The 22,565-nt window shown below is 38.0% G+C and overlaps 1 protein-coding gene across 1 annotated transcript; it reads left to right on the plus strand.

The window, feature by feature from the left end:
* Positions 1–5,417: 5,417 nt before the first annotated feature.
* On the plus strand, positions 5,418–22,401 carry CYP27C1 (cytochrome P450 family 27 subfamily C member 1; the record flags this gene model as incomplete). Its single annotated transcript, XM_083865489.1, has 9 exons — positions 5,418–5,741; positions 10,104–10,294; positions 11,892–12,091; positions 13,863–14,072; positions 15,338–15,501; positions 18,026–18,192; positions 18,920–18,998; positions 19,683–19,886; positions 22,285–22,401. 9 exons carry the CDS (start codon positions 5,418–5,420, stop codon positions 22,399–22,401), a joined length of 1,656 nt encoding a protein of 551 aa, XP_083721615.1.
* Between the last annotated feature and the right edge of the window lie 164 nt (positions 22,402–22,565).

The following is a 22,565-nucleotide window of genomic DNA, read 5'->3' on the forward strand; positions in this document are numbered from 1 at the left end:
GGGGACTTAATCTTCTTCAGGAGTTGTCTTTTTTTTTAATATTTGCTGTTTGTGCTTCTGATAAGCTACAATACTGAAGCTTGTGTTTATGTGCCCTTCTTGTGGCAAACCAGCAAGTGTCTATATGAAGATGTTAATGCTTGAAGGGTGCTGCTGTTACACATTAAAATGGTATTCTAGACTAAAAGGGCACAGTGATGATGGGGCGGCAAATTCACAACGTTACCGCTCACCAAAGCACCCAGCTACAGCCAGTTTCTGTTTTTCTGTCTCCTTATGCCCTCCTGATGGTCATATTTCATAATGCCATACTTTATGTGTTTAAAACTCTGGACTTTGAGGCAAGTGGTTCTCAGTATAACTTAGTGTCATATGCCTTAGGAGGCACAGGGCAAGAATCTATAAGAAGTCTGCAATTAGAACTGAATTCTTTACTGTTGATTCCTGGGGGTTTTATTTTTAAGGGCTGAACAGTAAGTCACAGCAGCATTGGCTTACTTGTTCTGATTTAAATACCTTATTTTTGTACACTATTCGATTAGTATTTAGCCTTTGAAATTCGAATTTGTCCTGTTTTCAGGAAAGAACAGGAATTTAGAAAGTAACTTAAATTTTAAATTTTAAAGTAACTTTTAAAGAATTTTAAAGTAACTTAAAGGATCTTTCAGAAGATGGGTTTGAGGACAGTCAGAAAAGGCAAAAGTTATGACTAACTGTATGGCTTTTTCAGTGAAAAGGTTTTAAACTACACTGAAAATTTTTGCTTACATTTCTGACACTTCAGCCCTTTTTCTGCTTTTCTTTGCAAATGTTCTGAAGAGCGTTATCTGTGTAGCCTTAGCTGAAGGTGTTACTTGGGCAAAGTTAAATGCCTCCCATCAAATCTCTTTTGTGTCCACAAATTATAAATGATTTATACTTCTAGCCATTTCAACACTTATGTAAAACATACAGTACAATGTTTATTATACTGGATATCATAAAATTATGTTCAAAAAGTTACAAACCAGATATAGCCAAGACTGTTAAAAGGTGAGAATAATTCTAAGAAAACAGAATTCCTGGTAAGATGATAATGTAACCATTGACTCTGAATACCAATGTTATTGACACAAAGAACTTCGACTGAACTTTGTCAGGGTGCATGCAAAGAGGAGGGCAAGTTTAAATTGGATTTAGAAATAACTAAACGAAGGTAACAAAGTACAATTAATCAGACCATTAGGGGGTCTAGACTGAGAGAACAGCGGGACTGCGAGTTTAAAGACAAATTATCCAAAAATAATACATAATCTAAATTATCAATAACCCAAGTTCAGTTTATACTGTGATCCCGTTACATAGCAAAAGTTAACTAAAACTGAAACATGTCTGCTGTGAAGGGACATGTGTTCCAACTTGTTTGAAATAACAAAAGTCCCAACTGACTTGTTATATAAAACATATTTTCAGACTCCAAGGACCAACAGGCTCAGACAAACATAATTGTTTAAATTTAAAGAATTCTTAGTGTGTTTCTGAGTCAGTGTTAAGATGTCTGATAAATATGTATAGTGGTAGATTGTACAAGTAGGAGAAAATATTTATCTTTTAAGTCACATAAATGTGTTTTGGTTGGCTTGTGCTGATGGCATAACTCCTCCCTTTTTTGTGGTTTGTTGGCTTTATGTGGATTGGAAGGAGGTTTTGTATAATGGCTACGATACTCACCATTATTCCTGTGAATTCTGTGGCACTACTACTGGACTTCAATTACCTGAAACAAGTCTGTGTTCATATTTGGGAGGAAAATGGGACCAGACAATGTCAACCTCTCCACCACTTTAGGTTGTCCTCTAAACCTTTCATCCTCTGCTTCTCTTTCAAATGTTTGTTGGCTCCTTTCCTTTACTCTTCGTTTCTCTTTTTCAAGTCTATTCTAGGAAACTTATTTCAGTTTCATCCATCTCTTGTCGAGATGTTTGGTGTTTACTCACAATGTTGACTACTGAACATTCTGCAGTTTGCAAGTTTGACCTCCAACTTACTATCGCATCCTTACAATCTGCAGTAGTAAGCATGTGAATTGTCAGTAAGGCAGGCACATTAGTGGCACATATATACACTAAAACTCCAATTTGAAAGTCAAACAGAACCACTCAATTATGATCTGGCACAGCAAAGAGAAGTGAATGGTTTAATTACATATTCCATGTTGTGGTAGCCCACATGTATTCATTCACATTCATAAACCTTCCCTTCCTGTACTCAGCCATTGAACCACCTTACAATTTGGCTCTTGTTATCTGGAGTATTCTTTTAGTACAGTTTATTTGGAAAAAGAAACTTGTATCTGCATTGATGGGTTGCTGTGGTATTACTGATAATTATTGTAGAGCAATGTTTTTAATAGTGCACCAGAGCTACATCTGTTAGTGGCTCTGAATTTCTACTCCCTCTGGCAAACTGCCTAGAAATATCTATTATTTATAAATATTTTTGGCCCACTGGTCACCTGCACTACAAAAAAAAAATGTTTCTGTGGATATCAGTCAATTCATCTCCTTTTGTGCAAGGAAGGTGCTCTATACAGATTTGCATAATGCCACTTTTATGTCCCTTTAAATCTTTCTATTATGTCAAAGAAATTTGGCAATTTTCATCATTAATGCATTGCCACTTTGTGCTTTCTTAATTTATTTCTTTGTTACACTCTGCCATTGCCTGTAATGCATTGTGGAAATTCCTCAGGATGGTGCAGTTTTGGCTTTGCTTTTCAAACACTGATGTCTCCTTGTAATAAACTTACAAGATGGTAAGCAGTAATGGAGGTGTGTCACAGACACTCCTGGGTCAGGACTCTTCTCAAATGGCACATTCCACTCTTTCTTTAAAACTAGACCAAGTATAAAAGCCTAGTCAAAACAAATTTTATACATTGGGGCTGGGGTTGTTGTTTGTGGTTTTTTTTTTTTTTTTTTTTTTTTTTTTTTGGAGAGGGATTGGGATTTTTCTTTTATGTTTTCTGTAATTTTTGGTGATTTTTTTTACAGTAATAAATAAATGTCTGCACGTGACTAATGAAATAAACTGTTTCAGCCCTTAGACTGCTGAGTATTGTATTAAAACCCAACAAGAGTCTATTGTTGGGTTTTAATACAACCCAACAGACAGCAGAGAATGAATCTAATTCCTCAGGAGATACAGCACAATGGATTGCTAGAATCTTTTCATGAATTTGGCTCTATTGTAATTGTATAAGCTGCACATATAAACTTGATAGCCAGTAATCACAGAATGTTTGACTGGTATTAAAAATTTGCTGAGGTTTGGCAGTAATGGGATCTGAATATCTGCAGCTGCTTCATGGGCTGCACCAGGTGAGCTCCCTGTTTCACTGAAATCACAGATTCTCTGAGTGTTTACATGTTGGGTTTTTTAAATGGGGTCTGTGTTTCAGACCATTTAATTGCAAACAAACAGAAATCTAACAATAAGTAAACTGAGAAGAAACTGAGTGCAGGTGGGGTTATAAAACACAGTTCCTATGCTGCGACTCCTGCCACCTCCAGAACTTGGTCAGAAGGAAATCAGGTACTGTTCTGGTGAAGTACTTCAAGGTAAAAAAAGCTTCTGAAGCTTTTTCAAGTATCCTGGCTAGAAACAATATGTCCTACAATGATCTTCGTGGAAAAGGGGTAACATGGAGAATTCCAGATATGGAAACTGGAAAAAGGTACAGAGAAAGCTATGAGTTGCAAAACTGTAACCTTTACAGCATAATGTATCTAAGTTTATCTCACTGGCATATTAATAGCAGAAGATGCTTTACCTTAACCATGTATGACTTCAAACTGAAAAAAACTCACAACCATACTGATAGCTGTGAGCAGGAATTTCTAGGAAAGGTGCACATATTTCCTCCAGTAATCTAGAAATTACAATGTTAATATAATTTAAAAATCTGTTTAACTGTCTCTGTCTAAGCATCCTTAGATAAATATCAAAGAAATAATGTAGCAACACTACACAGAAATGTAGCAAGGAAAACTTCAGAAGTTCCCTGATGATGTTCTCAAAGGTGTTCTTGCAAAGCTCAGTGATAGCAGGTACATAGTGCCTCATGATGCCTTGGCTACCTGAAAAAGTCATCAAGAAATATGTAGATACAAACTAAGCCCATTATTTTCTTTCTTTTCTCTCTGACATGCACCTTTTTTAAACAAAAGATATACACATCCGTAGGTTGTTGTCATGGTTGTGCTAGTCATCTTTCCCAGATGAAATAAGTCTCTCAACCTCCTTATGTGGTTTTTAAAAACATTCTTATTTATTTTTCCTGTTGCTCTTCTCTGGACCCTTCCAAGTACGACAAGGTCCATTTCAAACACATGATTTTAGCTTAAACCAGCACATACTTCAACAGGTTGGTTTTTTTTCCTGTAATATTTACTGCTGTATCCATGAAAGACTGATGCACCTAACTTCAGAGTTATTTGTTTCAGCGGAGTAATCAGTGCCCAAAGTAAGCACGTACACAAAGCTTAATCAGAATACGGCCTCAAAAATCTAAGTGAATATAGATTCACTTATGAATTACTAGATTTACTTTTCCAGCAGTTTATTCATAATTCCGTTCTAGAAATGTGGATCTTCCTTGAGACTTTCCTCTGTCCTCAAATTTTATCTGAGTGTCTGATTCATTTAAACATGAAGATAGTCTCTTCCACATAATCTTTGAAACTAATCAACATTTTACAGATAATCACTAACACCTTTGGAATTATACAGAAATACATACGAAAATAACACAAATACTCTTTAAACTGTGCAGATTTCTACAGAAGTTGACACAAGCTGCTTGTGGAGTATATTCTGTCCAAAAGATAAATCATTCTGCAATACAAATAACATCTCTGAATATTGTAATTTACAGGATTTTTTGTAAGACCAGCGCTACTTATATGTGGATGCACAACTGTTTTTCATATATGCTACAGGATAATTAATGGTTCTAAGAGAGCTTCTTGCAGAAAATACCCTATTTTCTAACACAGGTGAATGAATTAATGCCACAGGAAAAAAATAGGCCGAATCCTGCCTTTTTAAAATCGGAGAAAGTTGGGGTGAGCTTTTCACCAAACTAATAGGTGAAAGAGGCAAAAACTGAATTTTGGCTGCATATATAATGGGTAAATTTATCTGATTTGAATTATACAAAATAATAGGTTCGTTCTATTCAAGTCTCATCCCAGACCCACCCCCCTTTTCCAGCCCTAGGGGAGGGAGCGTTAAATAATGGTCTGTGTAAACTGATGCTCATGCAGTAAGAGTTTGGAGAAGTGCTGCTTGTACAAGTTAAAGCAGGCACTGAAGAAAGAGCAACCAAATAAAAAGCAGCTGCAGGAGCAAAGTGGACCCTTCCGAAATTGAAAGATATGTCTCTCTTCACCCGAGCTTTGACGATGAAATGCAAGCAGACACTTGAATGTGAGAGGACTTACTTTTTCTACCAGGCGCTTTTTGGCGGCGGCAGGTTTCCCGGGCAGCCCCGGCCGTGCAGCAGCCGCTCGCTGGAGGTGCGGAGCCCGCGGGCGGCGGCGGGGAACAAAGGCCAGGGGCGCCGAGCGGAGCTGCTGGAGCCCCCCCCGCAACGCCTGGGCAGGGTGAAGAGCCTGCACGAAATGCCCGGACCCAACACCCTCTACAACCTCTACGAGTTCTTCTGGAAGGACGGCTTCGGCCGCATTCACGAAATCCAGGTACAGCTCCCCTCGGGGACTTAATGCTTTAACCACGCCGGGATTATTTAAACCTTTCCCTTCCTCCCCTCGCGAATCGCCGGGGTAGCAGCACCGCAGCCGGGCATCGCCCTCCCGCTGGGGAAACCCGGCTTTCCGGGGATCCCCCGCTCCAGTCCCCGCGGCACCGAAGGCTCGGGCACTTTTGTTTGGCAGGGGATCGATCCCGATCCCACGATCCCGGTTCCCCGTGCCCCGGCGCGCTCCCCGCGCATCTTTGTGCGTTCTGAACCTCTGGGGAGGCGCCTCGAGCTGAGAGAAGAAAAAGTACCTTTTTTTTTTTTTAAATTTTTATTTTAACTGGTTTGTTTCACAAGCTTGCAGAGGGTTATTTTTGGCGGGCAGGGCTGGGAAGCGTGGGCTCCCCCGGACTCTCCAGCACCAGCCGTGCGGTGGAGGCGCCCGCACCAGCCCAGCCCGGCCCGGCCCAGCCTGAGGCGCCGCTGCCCTCCCCTCAGCCCGGCCCGGCGCTGCTCCGCCGCCCTCAGAGACCATTTTGTCTCTCCTACCCCGGCCTCCCCTTACATAAATACACTTTGCCTCTGTGGGAGCCCTGAGGGGGCGGTAGACGCGCCGGGCCCCGGCCCCTCGGCGGGAGGCGGGCGTTTTGAACGGGCCGGGGGGGCCGGGCCGGGCCCGGAGTGGCGGCGACTGGCACCGCCGGCCCCTCGCCACAGGCCGCGGGGGAGGGGAGCGGGTGGCGGGAAGCGGGGCCGGATGGCGGCCTGAGGGGAGGGCAGGGCAGGGGAGGGCCGGGAGCGGCCCCTGTCACCTGGCGTGAGGCGGGGCGGGGGCGGGGAGAGCCGGGCAGGAGAACCGGAGCCCGGGTGAGGTTTGGTGAAGTGTCCCCTGCCCTGGGCACCTCCCCCTGTGCTGTCCCGCGGGCCGGGGCCGGTCCCCCCCGCCGGCCGCACCTGGCCCGGGTGGGTGAGGCGCGTTATCCCCGCGGAGCTGCGGGGACGAGGATCCTCCTCTGCAGCGCCCCGGGGATGCTGGCAGGGGCATGGGCAGCACTCCTGCCGTGAGGCTATCGCCATCCAGAGATGAATTCTTTTGGTTGCTTGGCCAAACATGTGGGTTTCATTCCTAAAAAGTCCCAGTGCATCTCCTGGGGCCCTTTGCCTGTGTAGTCCGAGCGATTCTAAAGAAAGCACTTTGTGTATAAGGGAGTAAAGCCCTGTGTTTCACTCCTTTGCAGCTGTGGATCTGTGAGCTTTCCCCTGACAGTAAAGATCTCGTTGGGAATACCTCAAATGGGGCATTTAATATTTTGCTTTTCTTAATGACTCTCCCAAATGGCTAGCAAGAAATTCACAGTCGGCCCCAAGAGGTTTGCTGGCTGAAAATTTCTGAAATTTCAGGAAGAAAGAAGAGAGAGAAAGGAAAACAAAAAATAGAAAAAAATAGAAAAGGGAAATTAAAGAAAACAGAACGCTAAATGGTTTGAGAATCAAAACTTGAAAGTTAAGATTTACAAAGGGCCTAAAAACACCAGAAAGAGGCAGAGACAAAAAAAAAAAAAAAAAAAAAAAAGAATCACATAAGTTAGTTTTGCCCAGCTTTCTTATATTTACCATTTGGATCTTTAAAAAGAAATGTTAGGATGTTTGCTGGATTCCATGGCACCTAAACTAGATTGCTAATGATGCATTGCTCAGCTTGATTACTTGCTAACTAAGACATGCAGATGAAACTTGAAGAAAACGAAAGCTCTTTGTTTAATTATGTTTGGTTTTTTTTCCTCTAACCCTGTGGTGTTGTAGAGAATTTGAGAGGTATTCATCATCGTTTCATAACACTAAAAAAGATGCTACAATTGGTTTTAAGTTCTTTCACTGTCAAAACAGTGAAAATTATTTAAAATGTTAAAAAGAATATAAGACATCCTAGATAGTATATGCTTTTCACTCTTACTAGCTGATATGGGTATTTTCTTCTTTATGAATACTATTCCTAGAAAGGAAAGTGTGAGGAAGGATAAGGAGAAGTTGCAATATAATACATATAATACTAGTTTTTATTCTGCTTAGAGTCTCAAGAATAGCAGGATGCCCTGTTTGCTTACATGTAGAATGCAACTAGGCATTGCATTTAACAGTCTGTTAAATTTAACAATACAGTGAACATCAGGAATGAATTAATCCCAAACCCTTTGGTAACCAGCACAGCTACTTAAACGATGTCCTTTGGTGCACAAAAATATTTGTGCTCTATATGCAGAAGGGGTGGGGAGGCTGAGTGCTTTTTCACAAAGGAGGTTCTGTTCTCAGTAACATGATTCCAGTTAGTCCTGGCCAAAGTAGTAATGCCTACAGCAGTTATGACAAAGGGAAAGTATTTTTAATTTGATGGGGTTACATCTCTTGTCTCACCACTGCTATGTAAGAATAAAGAAAAGAAAGGTGAGGAGGGAGGGATTTGGATGCTGGCAGTTTGAATTTATGGTGTGTGAAAGAATGGCTGGTGTCAGAGTGGTATGTGAGGCACTAGAGTGGAATATTTTCAAGGTTTGGAAGAAGGGAAAGAAAAATCCATGTTGTGATAGAAAATATGGAAATAGAAATCCTGGGCATTTTTTTTTATACATGAAGTTGATGGACTGGTTCAGTCTATTAAAAGAAAGGGATGTCCAAATACTTTGTTCGTGTCCATTTCTGGTGTAAAACTAGTATTTAATTTATTTGATTGATAGCTTGTTACTTGATTTATTTTCTGCTGAAGTTCATTGTCCCATGTAAACCTCACCATCTGTGAAAAAAATAAATTGCTCCATAAATAAAAGAATTTGTTGAATCTGTTTTTCTGTGACTGGTGGCCTGTATTCCCCTCACTCCACTGGTTTTTCCTTGCTGCACTCCTTTTCCAACTCAAGCTTTCCTTTAAAGACACATACTCTCAAAATCATTATCTCCAAGTTCAGGATCCCTAAAGTATTTCTAAGGCAAGAGATACTTTGGGTTTTGGGAGTGCTTGTTCATACATTGCTCTGTACAGACAACACCATTGTCTGTGGTGTTGGTTAAGAGCAGACCAAGCAGAAATGACAACTGAGTTCCTGCTGTAGCATTTCCCTCATCAGGATGACTCATACATGAGTCTCATATGAATCTAGATGCTGATTTTTGAAAATGGTAAGAATATTGCTGTGGGAGACCTTTAGAACTTAGGTTGAAGTTGGCCATTGTGTTCCAAAAGCAGTTAAGAGGTGACTGGCAAAGACCACAATTACACAACTCATGTTTTATTTGGAAACTAGACAAAAAGAATTACATTTTTTTTTATCTGCACTTGGTATCATATTCTGAAGAGTGATTCACGTGTCTTAAACTTATTGTTGGCAATTAAACAATTCATCTGTAGAACTAAGATTGAATAAAATATATTTCACATAAGTTAATCTTGGGCAAATTACACATTTTCACAAGTGTAGTTGGTGTCAACCCTCTCGGGTTTATAATCAGCATAACTCTGTGTGCAGATGTCTTTGGATTAGAATGTAGGTAATATGTCAAAGTAACTGCTTTGCAGTTTTGGTGGGGTTTTTTTCCCCTTTGAAATGAGGATGTATCTCAACTCCAAGTGAATTAGTAAGAGTTGAGAGTTTCACTTCATGACCATGTTAGAATGAAATTTATTTGAAATAATCCATAAGATTCCATGAGACAGTGATAGCGCAATCTTACTGGAAAACTTTTTGGGTTGGCTTTGTTTGTTTTAATACATATACACAGTTTCATGTTTTCCAATCCTCTTTATTAATTTCCAGTCCTCTTGTTTGCCTCCAGCCTTAATCACATGATTTGTGGATCAACCATTCAATAAACCCCCATTTCACTGTTATTATTAATGGTTAAGTGTGAGAAACTTTTACTTAGCTTTTATAAGACATTAAATGGTAGAGTAAGCAGTTATTTACAAAAGATATTACATTATATCTTGGTATTGTATTGGTAATTTAACCCAATATGCTTCCACGTTTTTCATTTTTGCAGACTTTCTTTCTAACCTGTTTGATCTGAAGGGATATGTTTTTAAGTGCACCAGGTCCTTTCATCTTCTCGGTGTTTGGTTTCACTCTGTGCCTTAGAGCTTTGGGTCTTTTCAGTCAGGGTCCTGAACTGTGTGACCTCTCTGTTTTCCTTGTGAATATTTCACAGAAATGCTTAGATGCTTCTCCTGACATTTCAAACTGTTCCTTGACTGGAAGGCTGGGGATCAAATTCTAGATGTGGGAGACTGTGTATGACAAATTGTCAATTTCCTTTGTGATAGTTTTCCTTAGTAATACTTGACTTCTGTTTCTCTTTGTTGGTGATGCTGTAGCAAAAACACACTCAGGAATATGGAAAGATCTTCAAGTCTCACTTTGGTCCCCAGTTTGTTGTATCCATTGCAGATCGAGACATGGTTGCTCAAGTGCTCCGAGCAGAAGGCAGAGCACCACAAAGAGCCAACATGGAATCCTGGCAGGAATACAGAGATTTACGGGGGAGAGCCACGGGGCTCATTTCTGCGTAAGTGTTAGTCCTTCACTATCCTCATTGTCTTGTGTGAATTTAGTGATTTTCTGAAGGTCATTTAGGAAATCAGGCTTTCTGTATGGGGAAATTTGTGTGTATAGTGGGGGGAAGGGAGTAGGTATTTGTGGTGAATGCTGTGTATTTGTTCTGCTGTGAAGTTTCAAAGGGATGGTAATGATGTGTGGTTGAACGTGCAGTGAGCTACTTTGCATGAGGATATTCTTTGGGAATGTGTATCAACTGGAGATGTCTGAGCTGACTCACTTACCTGCAAGCAGTTTTACAGAATAGAGCTTACTAGCTTTGGCACTGCACTGCATGAATGTGGTTTTTTTGCATCAGTTCTAGACTGTTCCATCTGGTTGTGTGGAACAGCAGTGTGCTGTGTGGAATTGTTGGCTCAGATTGGTTTTGGCTTTATTGTTCACTGAAGTGCCCCCTCAGTAGACTAATGCAAAGAATAGTCAATTCACACTGTACTGCATCACCACACAGATATTTTTGAATCTGGCTGTTTCCAGAGGAGTTATCTGTCTGTACAGCTTGCATAACCTGGCAGCACATGTGGGTGTGGTTAATTGCCACTATGAGCTACTCAGAGTCCCCACTGACATAGGATGTTTATTTAGAGGGAAATTAATTTCCTGAGTCATGGACAGTCTGTTTTTTCATGGTAGCAAAAGGCTTTATGTATTGCACTGCAGACTCAAATCTTAAGCTGCAGTTGAGACTCAAACTAATAGTTCCTTGATACTTAGTGAAAAGAGATCAAATTCTTCTCCTGGCCGATAAAGTTTCTGTGCCTTGCAACAGCATTACTCCAGGTAGAAAAAGTACTGGGAAATATAATGATTTAAAATAAACACATAAAAGATAGTTTCCCATTTTCATAAGGAATGGAAGGGTATCCCTGGAACCACTGTTACCAGATACTCCGATCATATGGAGTACATAGATACTATAATTCAGATTTTTAGTCTTCAGCAACAAAGGTTTCCATGCATAGCTCAGCTAAAGCAGAATCTGCAGCTGTAAGTTGTTTCTCTACAGGTAGATCTGCTTTCTTATTACTTTGTAGGTTTAGAACTGGAGTAGCTGAAAGTGATGTATCAGTAACAGAATTTATGGTACCAGCTCAAGTCGTTGATTTGCCAGATCTGAATGTGATACCTTTATTTGGTAATTAAGTTCTGGCACTGTGTAAAAGCAATTTTGCAGACTACCCATTTAAATATTTATTTAAAGTTATTTTAATAGAATATTTTACTAATTTCTTGCATTACCCACTACTAACAAACTAACATAACTTGTCAAATTCAAAACAATGAGTGGGCAAGTTCTGTCATTCAGCCCGGAGATTGATTTACACCTTAACATACACATTACAACACTGAAATTTAATGAGGATGTGTAATAAATACAGAAGAAAGTTGAAGGAGCATTATACAAAATATGCATTATCATAATTTTCATTTTACCATTTCCTTTCATTTGATGTGAAAAATTGCAAACAATTTGGTTGCAGAGCTCCTACCCAGCTGATGATTGTTGAGGAAAACTATGTATAGACATTATTAATAATTTCTTCTAGGGAGGGGGAGCAATGGCTAAAAATGAGAAGTGTACTGAGGCAAAAAATTCTGAAACCCAAAGATGTGGCCATTTACTCTGAAGGAGTCAATGAAGTTATCACAGACTTAATTAAAAGAATACACACTCTCAGAAGTCAAGAGGAAGATGGGGAAACAGTGACCAATGTTAACAACCTTTTCTTCAAGTATTCAATGGAAGGTAAGCCCAGTTGGATCTGTAAAGAAAATTGATGCAAAGCAATGTAGTTGTGGTTAGGCACGTGTGTCAAATGGCTGTGCCCTGTTGTGATTAATCTGAAAAGGGAAGTTTGATATTCTGCATTTGTGTGTCTACTAGTTAGTGCAGTGCATATCAGCAGAATTTCTTTGCAAAACCCAAAGACCTGGTACCTTTTATTAAGGAGGAATTCCCATGGAAATGTTGATGTATAGGTAAAATGTTCAATCAAGGCCTTGAACAGTCTCAGTACTCAGTATTTCTGTACTAATTTCTCAAGAATAAGGGTGCTGACCTGCTAACAGGTGGCTTCTAAGACATGCTAATTTCACCATATACCAGCCAAGTTCCAATGAGGAATCCCCATGTGATGTATCTAAATTCAGTTCATTGTTTAATGTGGGAAAAGATACTGCTTTTCCCTGCCTACAGATGCCAAGTATGGGATTGTTATGCTTTCTTTAAGATCATCTGCCACTGGCTGCCATTAATGAGGCAATGCTGAGTGAAACCCTGGCCTGAGCCTGTATGGCATTTCCTGTGTTCTTACAGAAGTCCCGTGGTGATACATATGTTATGTATTTCTTCTGACTGCATACAACCTCATCTTGTTATATGTAATGCCTTTTAAAAACATTGGTACTCTTTGCTGACAGGCATCTGAGTAATTTGGGATTTGAAGAATTTTCAAATTGCTCACTTATGAAGATGTTGTGTCAAATTGCTGCCTGCCTGGTCTGTTTCACATTAATAATGTCTAAAAATGGCATTTAACTACCAGTTTATGGAATTTCAAACTGTGAGCTTACAGATTCACTATAACTGCTGGGTTAGTTTAAATTCTTCAGATTCTTTTAGTTTTTCATTTATAACTTGTGCCTGGCACACACTTATTTTCTATATGACTTGCTGTTTATATAACTTACACTGTAAGTGTTCAGGGAACCAAGTAAGCTGTAAGATTTCTTTGAAGGGACTATGTAAACAGCAAGAGGATGTAGAAGAACTAGCAGTTTCTGAAAGAGGCACTAAAGAAAGAAAAGACACAGAAAAAATATCTTCCCAGGGAGGAAAATTAGGAAAGGAAGAGTGAGTTGAAAATCACCAAATTTTAAAATTATTTTTGTCAGTAAAGATAATTTCTAGTGAGGGGCCTGCAGAACTGCAGAAAAACATCTGTGAAAATTACAGCAAGTCAGAGCAAGAGACAGTCAACTTTGTCACTTGCAACAGTGTCACACTTGATGTTTTTCAGTGCCGGGTGCAGCATAGTGTGTGCAGTAAAAGCACTGTCTGGAGTGCAAGATTCTTATCCATTTATACAGACTCAGAATTCATTTGCTACCAGCTGATGACAGACACAGCCTCTGGTAGAAACTCCTGCATTGTCACCAATTATCAGAAATGTCTTTGGACTTGTGTGTCCCTGTGTGTTCAGAGGCCAACAGGGCAGGCTCAGGATTTGTAGTGCAAAACACAGCGAACAGGCTGGAGGCTGCTCTACTCCTGGTGGAATTCCTGGCTGTGTTCTCATGCTGAGCATTATTGACATAGTAGCTACTCTCTTGCTGTAATGTTTAGCTGGGCTTTTGTACTGTAGTTTGAATTTCTCTTTTTTCTGTTCCCCAACTGAAGTAATAATAATAATAATAATAATAATTTCTTGTAAGGTAGTTCCTCTTTATGTTAGTTAATTCCTTAAATTATTAATATGTATTGATGTGTATAGATAATTTCATTTTTTTATGTGCAGGCGTGGCAACTATTCTGTATGAATGCCGGTTGGGCTGCCTGGAAAACAACATCCCACAGCAGACTGTTGAATATATTGAGGCTCTGGAATTGATGTTTAGCATGTTTAAGACCACTATGTATGCAGGTGCTATTCCCAAATGGCTTCGTCCACTTATTCCAAAACCCTGGAGAGAGTTCTGCAGATCCTGGGATGGACTCTTCAAATTTAGTAAGATTTAGTAGTAGAAAAGTTCAGCTGTATTTCTGCAGGTTCTGTGTGTATTTGAATGGGACAAGCTGCATTTCTCTTCTAAAATTATAAGAAGACATTGTGGCAGAAGTAAGTTTTATATTAAATGCAGACTGGCCAGGGGAACTGTTTTAAAAAGTATTCTACTGAAAACCAACTTTGTCAGTACATTTCAAAACTCTCCTATTTTATACTGCTCTTTCTTTATTTATCTTCATTTGTTTCAGCATTCACTTGTCACTCCAGGTCCAAGTGCTTTGCCAAGGTTTTATCTTAAGCCACTTCAATTTTAATGAGGGTAGTTTTGTTGACTTCAGCAAAATTTCAGTTAAGCACCCTGACAAATAATCACCACTAAAACTGACAGAAAGTTGATAAACTAGGCTCTGGCAATTAATTAAATACTTTGTAAAGTTGATATATATATATCTATACAAATGTATAAGTTGACATCAAAGTTCATTGATGTACTACAATATGGGGGGTTTTTTTGGTAAATAAAACATTCCAGGCTACTTTATGGATCAGTTTTCATGTAAGTAGGAAGAAGGAGTTGTCCTTGCAATTTTATTTTTTTAATGTTCTTGAGCATTAAAAAAACTTGAACACTTTTTCTCCCTCAAATACTAGAAAACTGCATGCATTTTCATTTTTTTTGTAAGCTCATTCTGTGAGCCATTAACTTTCAGAGTTTTTCTCTTCTTGAAATCCCTTGTTTGACCAAAGATGCTGTTTGCAGTCACTGGAGTATACATGGAACTGAGGGTGAAATTACTCAATGTGTCATTCACTAAGGTTTTTGAATTTTTGTTAATACTTGATGCTCCTCATCTTTGTCTTCAGAGTAATTAAGTTCTTTGTCTTTGATCTTCTGGTTGCTGCTAGCATCTTGTAGCAGCCTCTCTGTGCTGAGTTGCAGCATGCTCTGCAGAGCTCACTCCTTCTTGCAGAGTCATCAGGAGACAAGCCAGGTGGGCGTAAAAACTTGGCCTTGAGCTTCCCTTGGGGAAGGGAATTGGAGTCTCTTGTGTCCTTTCTTTGTGCTCAGCATTCTCATGCTGTGAGCTACCAAGGTTCCATGAGTACCCAAGGACTTCCACCACCACTCTAGGATTTTTCCTTAAGAAAAAAGATTTTTTTTTTCCCCTGAATGTGCAGTGTGGTGTAAGTGAGAAACGTGATTACTGAATGGAACCAGCAGAAAAATAAAAATGGAGGCTTAACAATTCTTTTGAATCCCAAAGGTCAAATCCATGTTGACAACAAATTGAAGGCTATTCAGTCTCAGCTGGACCAAGGAGAAGTAGTGAATGGTGGGCTGCTCACACACCTCCTAGTGAGTAAGGAACTTACTTTGGAAGAGATCTATGCCAACATGACCGAAATGCTTCTGGCAGGAGTGGACACAGTAAGCTTGTTAACGTTTTTCTTGTGCATAGTTGTTTTTGTAAACCAGTATCACCGGCAGCTCTCTTCAGAGGGATTACATTGTTTATAAAGATATAATTTTAACACATTTAAGTCATAATGCCTTTAAAGTGATAGAAAATACTTCCTGTAATGTTTAATCTCTCCGCTGGAAGGAAATCAGTGTTCTGATCTAGCTGTCGTTTTCAGGAGTCCATCATTTGGGAGTCTATTCCACAGTTTGTTAAATAGATAAAATAGCAATTATCTTTATATTCAGCTTGTATTTCACACATTTTCTTTTAATAGTTTGTTTATCAGATTGGTGCTTGTGCTACTTTAGGTAGGCCACAATAGAAAAGTTAGCTGAAAGTTTGTGTGGAAAAATATTGATCAATAAACTCATGTGTAGAGTTTGGTAAAGGATTTTCATGTGTGGCTAATTAAATCAACTGGGACACACATTATGGATCATATACCTGATTTCTGCTGGAATCCATTAGGAGGGAGATGTTGGGCCATGTTGACATGGATAAGGCACAAGTTCATTCTGCCCCTTCTTGTGCTGGCAACAGTCAGGCTGAGGCAAAGAGCTCTGGTAAAGGCTCAGGATTAATGGGGCTGGTGTATCTAATATATTAACACCAAGGCACATGTTTCAAGGGTCTCTCATTCTTCATTCTTCTGATTTGCCATATAGACCATATGAAGAAACATTAATGACGTGTGTATATCTTCCCCTCTCATTTCTATCATATGAAATCAATGTAGCTCAGTACTGACTGCAGCACGACTATTGGAAGAGTAAGGAAAAAGAAAGATGAGTTATTGTATGTACAATATACAGAGTTATTTAGAATATCAATGAACACTGCTACTATAAGTGATTTTTACTGATTTTTTTTTAAGAAATTGCATTAATTTGATAAAAAAGTGCTAGGCAGGACCTAAATAGCCTTACAGTAGAAAAGTTTAAAATAAGTGAAAAAGTAAAATAGTCTTAAAGAAAAGAAAAGCTCTCTGGATAATTGAATTCAGATTTTTTTTGGCTTAAGAAGGTTTGTAAGGTTTCTAAAGAAAACAAAAAAAACCCAACAGCAATCACTTTTGAATTCCGAAATAAGGAGCATATGTAAAACTTCTTTATGTGCTGAATATTACTCCATTGGTTAAATGTCCCCAGGGCTTATGAGTTTGCAGAGCTTTTTGATGTTTGGCTCTTAAGCAAAACACAATTATTCATCCCATTAATTTTCTGATCTTTCAGACCAATAATTTTCCATTTTTAGTGTGTGACATTTTTCATTAAAATAAAATTACAATGTTCGTGCCAACAAGAATTTCTCTTTCCATTTGACTCAGCTTTCTCAGCTGGCACCAGGCTTTTTCTGAGAGGATGATACTTCTGACTTCCTTATTTTCAAGTACAAAACAAAAATTGAAGGAGTCGTTTTTCCCCTAGTGCTGTCAATTCAGATCTCATTTTTTCATAGAAACTGAAAGAGATTTAGAGGATTATAAAAATATTCAAGAGAATTGTGAGTCAATTGTTGGCTACAAGGATTTTGTCTGTTGCTGGAACAGCCCTAATTTTTAAGAAGTTATGAAGAAACTGGGAAGCTGGGAAGGAACACTGTCAGAGAAGTTGTGTACACAGCTGGCACAATTGCCAGCTCCTCTGAGCGGAATAGAACTGGGTTGTAGAAAGCACAGCCATTCAATATTGCAAGAAAAACAAGAAAACCTTATGATAGTGGTACTTCTAGTGTTATGCTCCGCTTTGAAGACAAGACCTAAAAGGTCAACATCATTATGAATTTGCATTCTAAACTGATCTTAAGACCAAAGTAAGACATGTCCACAAGCTGATTTTTTTTCCAGCTGTGGTGAAAAAAGACTAGATGATGGGTTTCTTTGAATCCTCTTGTGCTCAAAGTTGAACTGAGTCCTGCCTCATGTTCTGTTTCTTCTTCACACTAAGTATTTTAAATGATAGTGGTGTAGCATTGCTTACCAAAAGGATAAAGCATAATATTAACAGTGATTATATAAATTCTGTTGTGTGGATGTTATGAGGGGACCACCATATGCTTAAAAGGGGTTGGAAGTGTTCTGAGTAGTATTTTCTTATCTTGTTTCCTATAAAGTGTTTTGTTGGAAGGAAAGGTGAAATGCATATTGAAAACTAAGAGTTAACTAAATCCATTGCTGTTTAGAGTGTTTATGTTTCAATATTGCTTGCATAGTTGGGTTTGCATTTGGTTTGTCTGTTGCTTTTTATATTTCACTGGGAAAATATCAACATGGATTGTTTTGATATGCGGTGGACTTTTAGATGGAAAAGGGATGAAGGAGGGGATGGCAAAATCTGGCAACCTCCCATTGAAGCCAGATGTAAATCATTGCCAGCCTCTTTCATAACTTTAAACATATAAACACATAGTTGAAAGCTGATTGTTTTTCTTGGCTTGAAATGATTTTTAATGTAATCTTGTTAGGCTTGATGATTGTCATTTTTTCCTCAGACTTCTTTTACTTTGTCCTGGGCAATATACTTGTTGGCAAAGCACCCAGAGGTGCAGCAACGTGTTTATGAGGAAATAGTCAATAAGCTGAGGAAAGATCAAGTTCCAGTTGCTCACGATGTCCCAAAATTGCCTTTGATTAGAGCTGTCCTGAAAGAAACCTTGAGGTAAGTGGCAGACAACCAGAAGATTTAATTCCATGTTTTTCTAATGAATTTTGAGTCCATTTTAGAATTTGTAGTTTATTGTTGCTACTGCTATCTGCTGCTTCTACTTTTATTTATTTCAGCAGTATTGTGTCCAAGGATGCTCAAGTAATGAATAAGATAGATTATATAATGTTTAATGTTTCTAAGTATGGTAGAAGTGGTATCACATATGTAGGACATGTCTGTTAAGGTAAGAAATGGAAAGCTTGATTTTTCCCTTTAGTCTGTATGATAAAATGTACCAACCTTCTCCCCCACACTGGTACTTTGCAGTACCACTTCAATAATTTTTGATTGAAATTAAAGGCATGTGACATACTTTTTAAAAATATGTTTATACTAATGTTCATGAGGTGAGGGGAGTAAGAGGATTTTAGAGTAGGAATCAATAAGGCTTTTTCAGCTTTAGCAAGTAATGCTAAAATGTCTCCAGCTTGACCTTCATGATTGTACATGTGTAAAGTGAATAAATGCATAGACCAAATAGCTCAACCTTCAGTTACTAATAAACAACTTTTCTCAGATGGTGGTCATATTCTCACAGATGATTCAAAAAGAAAAAGATTTTTGGTGTGAATGAATATGGCATTCATCCTGCATATTTGTGAATACAAACTGGAATCTAAACATTTTTTAAATTGTATTAGTTATTACTGTTGAACTTCAGATAAATATTTCTCACTAGGTTATATCCAGTATTGCCAGGAAATGGAAGAGTGACCCAAAAAGACTTGATCATTGGAGGATACTTGATACCTAAAGGGGTAGGTTCTGTTGCAGTCCTCTGCAGAGAACAGTTTAATTTTTGCAAATGAAATATGATCTGCTACAACATATATATACTTCATTGATTTTAAAAGATTTCACCAGGCTAGAACATTAAGAGGAAAGTATGTCAGTAATACCCATTTATATGCCACAAATAGATTTTATTATTGACTTGTGGTTGTTGTTTTGATATTTTTTTATTTGGGTCCTCATCTGAAAACGAAATTTATCATTATGCCTTCTTCTTAATATTCTTGAGAGTGGAGTTTATTAATAACATATCTGTGTAATGGTGCAATTCAATTTAAAAAGCATGAATTTTATTATTTTTTGCAGTTTTCTAATTCTTTGTCTGTTAATTCCCTTTGTAGAAAGTTTCTCCCTTTTTCTCAAAGCAACTTCATGAAATGATTCCTAATACTTGTGGCTTGTTCCCATCTCCTTCCCCACTGCATCTTCTCTAGCATATCCAGCAACTTTGAAAAAAAATTGAAGATTATTTCCTTTGACCAACTGAGAAAGGGATTTGATTTTTGATGTATCCTTTTGTCTTTAGAATTACTCAGAGTTGCTTAATTTTTATCACCTCTTATTGCAGAAATCACAGCAATTGCAACTGCTTTTAAATTTTGTTATATGCATTGGAGCTAGCTAAATATAAATATCATTTATTTCCCCAGACCCAGCTGGCACTTTGTCATTATGCTACTTCATACAGTGAAGAAAATTTCTCAGTGGCAAATGAGTTCCGACCTGAGCGCTGGCTGAGGAAAGATAATTTGGACAGAGTAGACAACTTTGGCTCCATCCCCTTTGGTTATGGCATTCGAAGTTGTATAGGAAAAAGAATTGCAGAGCTGGAAATCCATCTTGCACTGATTCAGGTTAGAACTATGTGACAACATTACAAGAAGAAAAGTGATTTTTTTTTTTTTTTTTAATTCATGCCATTTCTGGGTATCCTACAGTGCTCAAAACCTTTGTATTGGAGTGTTGTCTAATGTACTCATGCTGCAAAGACTTAAAAAATTGAAAATAATTAAGCTTCAAATGTAGCATAGTACTTAAAGTACATTGCAGATGGTATGGTACACATGATGTAAAACTAAAGGTAAGTTTGTTAAGGAAATATATAGATTTGGTACAGAAGGCTTTTGTAAGCAAATCAGAAATCTTTCTTGATGTATATTAAAATGGTTACCTGCTCAGTTTCTGTGTTTTAGTTAGAAGAATTCAGAACTTAGGAATATCTAAAATAGATTTCATATCCTTGTACTGATCACACTGTGATGACAAACAGTATAATTTTTCTATGTTCTGGGCTTTCCTGTCTCTTCTTGTTCTTTCGTCTAATTCATTATCATTTTAGATATACATAATTTATAGTTATTTAATAGTACATATTGAAATAAATCGGTTTTGATTAGTTCATATAATAAAGAAAACGTTCTCAACAGCTGTTACTTTTTTTGTCATTTACAAAACAGCCTATAGCTCAAATAATGAGTCCAGATTGTGCAATCAAATCATGAAGAGTTGGTAACTATAGTTACTTAACTATAAAAATATTTAGATCTATTTTATGTATTCAAAGGAAAATTCAATTGAATTTGTCTTTGAATTTTCTTCAGCAAACTTCTAGAGAAATCTCTGAACAATTAGAGCCTGTCTTTTGGAACTGAGAGTGAGAGAGCTCCCAGGGGGGCTGGTAAAAAACCACATTTCCATCTTTTTGAAAAGGAGGCTCAGGGAAGCAATGGAGAACCTGCTTTGTTTTCTGGAAAGAAACTAGAACAAAATAGCACACAACCTACTTACAAACATAGAGATGATATTGAAGTGAGTTAAAATTAGAAACACACAGAACTTTTCAAAGAGAAATTCAGACCAGCCTGATTTCTTTCTTTGACTTGATCACTTCATGTGGGAGTATAAAGCAAGTCATATACTGTGACTTCAGGAAGTATTTTCACACATCCTCTATGTTTTTCTCTCAATTAAATTAATAAAATTTGTTCCAGATGGAAGTGCCCATAAAATGCATGCACAGCTGGTTGGAAAAAGGAAATAGCTGGAGGCACTAGCTATCAAATATTTGCAGTTGAACTGGGAAAGCATTTAATTAAAAATCTATAAAAGTCTGTCCTGCATTTCATTTAGGCTGTTATTTTCATTAACAGTGTAAGTGTTGGATTAGAGAATACTTTTACAGTTTGCATGGGATACCAAGCTAATGTGAATAAAGTTAAAATCAGGGAATGTGAATATAGAATTTTGAAACACAAGGAGAAATATTCCAGAAGCAACACAAAATTATTCACTAATGACAGCTGCAAGTTAGTACCCTTGAGAAGAAATAAATGCAAAAATACAAATTTATGAACAACTGTCTGGGTAATATTAGTACCATAGGAACAGATTGGAGGGATATAGTAAAAAATTAGTCAATTCTGACAAAGCAAGGTGATTCTACATAATGTTAGCAGCATTAACAAGCATTTTGTATGTCAGAAAGAGGAGCAAAATTACTCAGTCTTGCCAAACACTGATGAATCCTCACCAAGTAATGACAAACAGCCATGCCCATGCACTGCATTTTAAGGACAGGATAGCCTAATTCAAGGAAATTTGGAAGACAAAGATAATAACAAAAGGGATTTCAAAAAGAGAAAAATTAGATAAAAGTTTCATCAAATATCTGAAAAATGTGGTTATGTATAAGAAAATAATGCATTGGTCATCAGTCATACTAGGAGAAGAATCAGGGATAATTATGTAATTTATAGAAAAAAGAGATTTATTATTAGGAAAAAATGAGGATGTAACAGGATTTCCCTCTTGAAAGTGTAAAAGTAGATAGCTGAGGTATCTCCATTTAGAAAAAATGTGTCTGATGGGATTGGAATTCCTATAGCTTTCTTAATAATTTCACATATTGATTGATTAAAGGAAGTGAAATAAACTCATAGAGAGGAACCTCACAAAATCAGAGACCTTAGTTTCTTTGATAGTTCAGACTGTTTAATAATTCTGGTTATATGGAAGTTCTTCAGAAAGGACTTGCTCAGTCCTCCCTCCATCAGAGGAGGAAGATTTTGAATTATAATCTTTACCTTGTAACACCTTTTTTTTTTATTTCCTGGATGGGAATCATAGCACTTAAACTCTGCCAAACTGACAACACAGATTTTGCTTGTGACAGTCTGTTATGTTCTCTTCTTTAAAGGCTACTCTTCATTGGTGATTTTATTTTTCTAATACTTGTCCTGTTTATATTCACAGCTACTTCAGAATTTTGAAATCAAAATTTCTCCCAAAACTGAACCAGTTCATGCCAAAACTCACGGACTTTTGACTCCTGGAAACTCCATCAATGTCAGATTTTCTGACAGGAAGTGAAACTCAAAATGTTTTGGAAGTACTTATACAATTTTCGTGGAAACAGGTTTGCATTTTCTGGAAGTTTAAAACATGCTTGTTCTCTGGTTTGTAGGTTTTGACAATATCATGAAGTATTATGTTCTGCCTTAGTTCTAGCAGTACATAAGAGCAATTACCTCTCC

Source organism: Zosterops lateralis, assembly GCF_965231275.1.
Source record: "Zosterops lateralis genome assembly, chromosome: 7".
Lineage (NCBI taxonomy): Eukaryota > Metazoa > Chordata > Aves > Passeriformes > Zosteropidae > Zosterops > Zosterops lateralis.